The sequence below is a fragment of the Otolemur garnettii genome, unplaced genomic scaffold (genome assembly GCF_000181295.1).
Source record: "Otolemur garnettii isolate 467f Iridium unplaced genomic scaffold, OtoGar3 scaffold00138, whole genome shotgun sequence".
Classification (NCBI taxonomy): Eukaryota; Metazoa; Chordata; class Mammalia; order Primates; family Galagidae; genus Otolemur; species Otolemur garnettii.
This window is the reverse complement of record NW_003852533.1, coordinates 1,316,029-1,324,597: the sequence shown is the minus strand read 5'-3', so window position 1 is coordinate 1,324,597 and position 8,569 is coordinate 1,316,029. Positions and strand designations below refer to the sequence as shown.

Here is an 8,569-nt window from a genome sequence, read left to right as displayed (position 1 = left end):
GTAAACAAAGGGGGACAAGAATACAAATGAGTTGAGCATGTTTTAAAGACATATAAACAATAGGATGTAAGGAGGAGAGGGGTGAGGATAGAGGCACATGGACTCACGTCCTAGTCCCCCCACTTTCCAGCTTTCCAGCCCTATGCAAAGTAATGAACCTCTCTAAACCAGTTTCCTCATCTGTAAAGTGAATTTAATGTGGCATGTTGCATTAGAGTCTATGGATATAAAGTTCCCAGCCTAATGCAAAGGCTATTTAATTAACTTTGAGTTAACTTCATGAAAACAAGAGCAATTTCTCTTTGATTTTTTTTATTTCCTGCTACACTGTATACGTAGACTAAGTTTCTATTACATTATAATAATAACAGCAAACCTCTACTTTGAACATGGTTGAAAAACTATGCTATATAAACTATCTTTCATAAAAAAGAAAAATAATTCAATTTTTGAAGTATTATCTTCCTTTTTGGTTTCAGTTAGAGACAATGTCTTTTATTTCTTCTATGTCACCAAAGCACAGGTGTTAAGAAGGTAATCATATATTATTTCAGTTCAAAGGGTTTAATATATAATGCCAGGGTGTATTCTAGTATGCTTAGAGGAGAAAGAACATCATGTCAAGAGAAAAATAACTACAGTACATTATAAAATACTAAACCAAACCAGCTCCCAAGTAGGCAAGTAAAGATTATCCAGCCTGCATTCTTTGCTGTCAGAATGTCCTAAAGCTGAGAGCTTACCCTACAAAGAGCCAATGGCTTACTTAAGCCACAATCCCCCAAAATCTGGTAAAATGGAAAATCTGTCATAGTAAGTAGACAGTCTCCCTCAGCCAGTTAATGTAGAAGAACAGTAGATACTGAAAACTCTGCATTTTAAGGCCAAAATCTTGGCCAAGCAACTTCTATCAAGCCTGAATAGGCAACAGAAAACTTACAGCACATAGCCTGGAGAAATTACTTGCCATTTTTCATTTCTTTGGTTTTGTTGTTGTTGTTGAGACAGAGTCCCACCCTATGCCCTGAGCAGAGTGCAATGGCGTCATAGCTCACTGCAACCTCAGACTCAGGCTGTAGGAATCCTGCTGCCTCAGCCTCTGGAAGCCACTGGGATTACAGACGCTTGCCTGGTGCCCAGTTGAGTTTTTCATTTTTTTTTAATGAGTTGAGGGTCTCACTCTCCCTCAGACAAGTCTTGAACTCTTGAGCTCAAGCAATTCTCCTGCCTCAGCCTCCCACAGTGCTGGGATTACAGGCATCAGCCACCACGCCTGACTACTTGTAATTTTTCATGATTTATATAAGCCCTTACTGATTCTACAGCATTAAAAATAAGAGAAAAAAATCCACACGAAGAAGCCCAACAACCACCTCAACTCCATTCCCTTTACTCTTCTACCAAAGTCAAGTCTTCCCTGGGGAAGGACTTGAGGACCCTCGGCAATCTGCAACCCGGTATCCCCACCATTCTCCCAACTCCTACTTGTCCAGCTTCTCACTCTCGGACCCCACTGCTCTTGGATTAAATGGGTGCTGCCAGGTCTGAACCCTTCCAACTTCTTCCAATCAGTCAAAACTGTTGGCTTTCCTTCTTTGGGAATCCAACCTAGACCTCACAACCCACCATCATTTCAACCACTTTTCCTGTAAGACTCTTAAGATTCCTACATGTCCCAAGTCAATTTCTCCTCTACTACCCCTAAGTGACCCACTGCTCCTCTCAAACTTCCTATCCTCCTCCTCTTTCATCACTAATTACACCTAGCAACCAGCTTGTTTCCTATCTTACCGAGAAAACAGGCTACAGCACAAACTGCTCACCACCTCCTAACTCTCCACCATGACCCTCATCCAAATCCACTTCTGTTGTCCTTTCGTCAGAAGACAACACGGCCCTCATCTGACTGAAATCCCATTCACACACTGCGCCCTTGAAAACCCAGCTTTCTCGGGGATTTCGCTCTACTCAGTTTTCCCCTTTGCTCCTGTATCTTTAACCCTCGTCTGCCCAACGGCCTCTTTTCCTTTGCCGCTGTTGTCCCCCGAACCTCGTTCTTCGGCCCTCGTGTTCTCACTCTGCAGGGCACTCTGCCTGCCCACCTCACACGCTCCTGTGGTTTGTCATATCATGTATAAACGGACACTCCTAAACCTGAAATCCTAGATCTCCCTCTGAAATGTCAAGCTATCACTTTCAAACACCTACTGGTCAGTTCCACTTGGATGTCACATGTACATCTTAAACTTAAGATAGTCCTGTCTATTCACTTCCCCAACACTCCCTCCTCCTGTATTCCTTCCCTTACAGACTTCCCCTTACCCAGACCAAAACCTGGGAACCAACATCTATTTCTCTCTCTCCATTATATAAAAGGTCACATGCCTTGATAATTTTACCTGCTAAATCTCTTTTCAGGCCACGTGCAGTGGCTCACACCTGTAATACCAGCACTCAGGGAGGCTGAGGTGGGTGGATTGCTTGAGCTCACAAGTTCCAGACCAGCCTGAGCAAGAGCGAGACCCTGTCTCTAAAACTAGCTGAGTATTGTGGTGGAAGCTTATAGTCCCAGCTACTCGGGAGGCTGGGGCAGGAAGATTACCTGAGCCCAAGAGTTTGAGTTTGCTGTGAGCTGTGATGGCACAGCACTCTACTGAGGGCAACAAAATAAGACTCTGTCTCAAAAAAAAAAATCTCTCCAGTCCATAGTTTCTTTCTCCATGGTCTAACCCAATGCGAGCAACCTCATGTCTATGCCTACTACCACCTCAATACAGGAAATTATCACTTTTTAAAATTTGCTCTTTTTGCCTCAATCTCAATGCCCTCTAATTAATTTTTCCTGCCAATACTGTGGAGGCAATGTTACTAAACAGGCATTTAATCATATTACTCCCCTTAAAAAGTGGACTCCCTGTAATTTTCAGTATGAAATTTTACATGAAATACAGGCAGTTCCTGAGTTACAAACATCCCACTTACGTCCAACTTGCACTTACAAATGGGGGCTATTACAGGGATTAGGTTAAAAATGCCCCTGTTCCAACTGACATACAAATTCATCTTAAGAACAAACTTACAGAACTTGTCTCATTCATAATCCAGGACTGCCTGTACAAGCAACATGTACTACTTCTGCAGCCAGGAATGAATACCCCCCACCCAACTTCTGTCAGCTAGCTTCTACTCATTCTGCACAATTCAAGAATTAAGAAATTTAAAAAAAAAATAGGCTGGGTGCTGGGGTTCACACCTGTAATCCTAACATTATGGGTGGCCAAGGTGGGCGGATCGCTTGAGCTCAGGAATTCAAAACCAGCCTGAGCAAGAGCAAGACCCCATCTCTTAAAAAAAAAAAAAAAAAAAAAAAGCTCATGTTGTGGGTGGCACACACCTGAGTCCCAGCTACTTGGGAGGCTGAGGGAAGAGGATCGCTTGAGTCCAAAAGTTGGAGGCTGGCAGGTAAAGTCTTCCCTGGACTTGAGGACCCTTGGCAATCTGCAAGGGGAGATGCCATGGCACTCTACCAAGGGTGACAAAGTGAGACTCTGTCCCCCCAAAAAAAAGAGAATCAAAAACTTTCTCTGATCATATTTCAGGCTAAATTAGATTCTCCTCATCTCTGCTTGTAACTGAAAAGTAATCAAAGAGTTCTTATGAAATATGTAAATATAAAACTTCAGAGGTGACAGCCTCAAGAGGCCATTGAATATCAGTTACAGAGAAGTGACCACAGAAGGCTTAAAAATAAGCAAAAAAATTCCTACAAATATTCTCAAACAAATGAGCTAGTACAGTTATGCTAAAAAAAAAAAAAAGTTAATGCTGCTAAAGCAAGGAAGATTTATATTTAAAGACTAAGAAAAACAGAAGGAAAAAAGAGGAAGTTTATTGCTGGCATTATTTAATCATTCACATTTAGAAAATGCCAAATCTTATTTTTAATTTCAACTATTATAAAATGACAGAATAAAATTACAGCCACTACAAAAAAGAAAAATGTATAGTGAAGCATTAGCGCCATAAAGTTTCTTAAAAACTTGAAAGAGATTAAATATAAAATTTCTCAGTTCATTCTTGTGTACTTAAAAAGTACTGGAAAATGAGACACACATATTCAGTTAGAACAGTATTATATCAAGTTCTTGAGTAGCCTTATAAATAGTTCAGCATGGGTACTTTCCAGCCAATCAGTGAGAAGACACTGGGCAAGTGTTAATTAGCAGACCTTTCTGCAGATGAAAAAGCTTATACTCAGAAGGGCTCTGCCCTAAAGTCTACCTGACATCCAAACAGAAAAACACAAAAACTTACCAGTTCCTAAAGGAACAAAAGCCCAACCTTGGCATTGCTATTTATTTACCATGAAAAACTTAATTCAACCAAAATATCTATTGAAAGTCAAACCATCCTCCAATCATCACTATTAGACTAATTACTTCATCCTATTTTTAAAACTATAACATAATTGGGCGGCACCTGTGGCTCAGTGAGTAGAGTGCCGGCCCCATATACCAAGGGTGGTGGGTTCAAACCCAGCCCCGGCAAAACTGCAACAAGAAAATAGCTGGGCATCGTGGTGGGTGCCTGTGGTCCCAGCTACTTGGGAGGCTGAGGCAAGAGAACTGCCTAAGCCCAAGAGCTGGAGGTTGCTGTGACCTCTGATGCCATGGCACTCTATTGAGGGTGACAAAGTAAGACTGTCTCTAAAAAAAAAAAAAGAAAACAACTATAATATAATTAAGATCATTTTTCAATTCCTAAAGTAGAGCACCAAGCGTGTCACTGAGTCCAAATTCTTTCATTCAATAAATTATAAAGCATGTACCATCTACAAATTATGTATCAGAAATAATCACAACAAGAATTACTTTTATTTCACAGACTAGGCACAATTACTAAATTACTTTCTCTAGTCAATGTTTAAGTAAGAGAAAGAGCATTTATTACAGTCCTAAGATTAGGAATGAGTTCCAAAACTTTCTAAGTTACCTGTTTATAACTAAATGTATTTTCCAGTAGAAATAATGTAACAAATGGCAATTAAATCCCCAACATAGCCCATAAAGTTATATAATATAGAGAAACCACAGTTTTTATATGAATTTTTAGAACTAGGAATGGCTAGTTCTATAAATTATTGTTGACATTAAAAATAGGATTTAATATTTCCTGTTTTTCTTGATTTATCATTTTCTAAATGACAGCATTTCTCTCACAGTTTAAATGATCTAAATCTTTACACTGAAACAGCCTAATTCTTTAAATTTACTTGTTATAACTCTTGACAGATGTAAACAAAGCAAGTATCAAACCAAACTATTGACTATCTGAAATAAAAAACATTATAATGGCCATCTTTCCAGAAGTAACGCATCTGGCTTCCATCACTGGGTAATATTTACTCACTTTATTAAAGAAATAGATGGAATTTGTTGAAGACTGATAGAACCAAAGAACCAAAGCACTTAAAGAAAAATTAAGACTCCTCACAAGCCTAAAGTTCAAACTTTATCAGTCAAGGTCTAATTACAGAATCTTCAAAATAATAAAGGTAAAACATTTAAATAAGTTGAAATACGAAATTCCTTGGTGAATTTTTAGGGCAAATAGTAAACAAAATGGCAGGCAAACCAAACTATATTAAATAGGAATAAAAATAATTACTTTTACAAAATCACCAAAAAAATCTAATTTAAAAAATGAGAAAAAAGTTGAGCAGAGTGTTTTGAAAAAGTTAAGAGAACTAAAATGGCATTTCAAAAAGCCAATGGTAGCTCAATTTTTAAAATTTCAACTCAGAAACTATTTGGAGTATTATTAAAGAGGTCAAATTAACAATACTCCTTTGCTCTGACAACTTTCCCATACATAATACAATAAACCACTTTTTTTTTGAGACAAAGCCTCAAGCTGTTCCCCTGGGTAGAGTGCCATGGCATCACAGCTCACAGCAACCTCCAACTCCTGGGCTCAAGCGAGTCTCCTGCCTCAGCCTCCCAAGTAGCTGGAACCACAGGCACCCGCCAAAACGCCCGGCCATGTTTTGGTTGCAGCCGTCATTGTTGTTTGGCGGGTCCGGGCTGGATTCGAACCCGCCAGGTCAGATGTATATGGCCGGCGCCCTAGCCACTTGAGCCACAGGGGCTGAGCCACAATAAACCACTTTTTAACCCTACTTTACAGCAGAAATAAAACTTAAGCTCAAGGCGGTTATGACGCCAGAGATTAAATCATTTGGTTTGAGTCCAAATCCAAAGTTCCCACTAAAGTACTGCTCATAACAAGGTCCGGTATGATTTCTGTGGGTCTTCAATATCCGTCTTGAATTAAGCGGCTCTGATAGTTGATAAATACTTCATGGACCGATAACAGAGCTGAGCTGAATGAATGACACCCGTTAAGAAGGAAAGCTGTTTCTAATTTAGTGACATACTATAAACGTGAGAAGCAGAGACTTCGTCACACCCGGTGGATAATAGTTTTTAGGAGCAACAAATACCTAAGTTTTTCAGTTCTGGCTTGGCCAGAGAAGGCGAGTACTAACTGAATCGGTTCACGAACTTTATTTCTCAACCGAGAGGACAGGACAGTGGAGAAAATAAAAGCGCCTCTGCCCTCCCCAAACAACCCACCGACTCACAAGTCTGGAAAGGTGAGGGCCGAATGAGATATGAGACAAGAACGGAGGCTGAGGAGCCTTCTCCCGACGTCGCCTGAAGCTTACCTCCTTGACAGGTGGAAATTTTTTCTTGCATTCTAGTGACAAGGCCCGTAAGTCGCTCTGCATGTTCTCCAGCAGCTTCTTCACCGCCTCGGGGCTATTAGTGCCAGACATGGTCTTCCAAGGTCCGCGCCAATTTCCAAGAGGCACAAACAAGCTCCGACACTGTCAGCTCCTGGGGGCGACAGGCAGCTCCCCGCCCGCTCTTCTGGCCCGTAAGGCGCCCGCTGCTTGGGCTCCGCAGGGGTTCTGCCGGGCCTGGGCTGCGAACCGCGAGCTTGTCCGTGCGCCCCCCGCAGCCTCCCTCCCCGCAAGCCCTCCGGCTTCTCTCCGAGGCGACCCCGCAGCCGCCCCGCCCCGTTAGGCTCCGCCGGCTCTGGCCGAGGAGCCCACAAGGCGGGTAGGTCCTTCCGGGTGCTGCGGGGCCCGGCCGCACAGGGTGTCACCAGCCAACCTGGCAAGAAGCGTCAGCGTCGGCTCCCCAGGCCCCCAAGACTCATCGACGCCATTAGCCGAGTCACCCACAATTCCGAGCGCAGCCGGGACACGTCAGCCGCACTTCCGGACGCCGTGGGGCCCCCGCCCCCGCCACGGCCAATCAGGGCGCGAGCGGCCGGCGGGGCCGGGCCGGGGACGTGGCCGGGCTCGGGGCAGGCGCGCTTCCGGATAGGGAGCCTGCGCCCCAGCCCCGCCCCCGGCTTCCGAGTAGGCTGAGAGCAGAGTTTGCGACGTCTAGATTCGCCTGATCTTTCGTTACAAATCCTTGAACACAGCCCTTGGCCCTGTTTGATTGCATTTCAGTTTAAACAGTTTGCTTCCTTTTGGATTCATCTTAATTTGTCTTGTTCCTCTTCATTTCTGCCTCCTTGGATAGCCTATCTCTTGTTAATTTTTATTTGAAAGCTCAGCTGGTGCACATACTGCGAGTGGTCCCTTATTTTCCTAATTTTAAAATGGATCTGCCCTCTGCCCCGAATCCTCCCATCTCACTCACAGTGAAAACCAAAGTCCTTCAGTGCCTGATCGGGCCCTCCCCTGACTGTCCCGCCCTGTCCCCGCCTGACTCTGCTGGAAGGAGAGTTTCTGTCCAGTCGGGCGCTCCTCCTCCTCATTCTTGTTCCCGGCTGTATCTCCAGCGCCTAGAACAGTGCCTGGCATATAGTGGGTAATCAGTAAATATTTGTTGAATGAATGAGTATCCTACTAAAAATTTCTTATTTGAGGCTCAAATAAGAAATGGATATAAAAGCATTCACTAGGACGGAAGTGCCAAATAATTTACGTGAGATGAAAGCCAAACAGAAAAATCTTCATCGGTGCTACTCCCAAGATCCAGCTTAGTCCACTTTTGCCCTTACGTTTTGCGACTGCTAAGCAGGAAGCAGAGAAAGATAGAGAGGTACGTAGGGTAGAGGTAGGAGATGAAGAAACCAGCACTTTAAAACAGCTAAGTTGATGGCACCTTTACAAGATGAACCCTGAGATCACGGGTGGGGGCCACTCTTTGGCCGTAAAATGAGAAAATGTTGTACCACACGTACTTTGTAAACTAAGTAATTTCATTTTTTGTCTTCTGATAAGATGGCAAAGCAAGGATGGATCAAGGTGGCAAATGAGGTGATAGTGGTGAGCTCCTAGAACAGTAATTTGGATCATTTGTGCCTATTACAACACTTCACAGCGCCTATGGTGTAAGCTTTAAGTATGAAAACCTGTGAATTTTTTTTGAAAAAAAGTTCAAGATGGAATATATATGACAGACATTACTCTTGGGTTCCAGGGTGCTTTAAAAAATGATCCTTTAATAATTATCCCAGTAATGTAGGTCAAGATCTCAGCCCTTGT

General features: G+C 42.8%; 1 protein-coding gene across 1 annotated transcript in view; it reads right to left on the bottom strand.

The window, feature by feature from the left end:
- MON2 (MON2 homolog, regulator of endosome-to-Golgi trafficking) overlaps positions 1 to 7,255 on the bottom strand; it is a 111,401-nt gene extending 104,146 nt beyond the window's left edge. Inside the window, 1 exon segment of the mRNA XM_023518411.1 lies at positions 6,728 to 7,255. Within this exon segment, the coding sequence (XP_023374179.1) occupies positions 6,728 to 6,838 (111 nt within the window). The 5' untranslated portion in view covers positions 6,839 to 7,255.
- Positions 7,256 to 8,569: the final 1,314 nt, after the last annotated feature.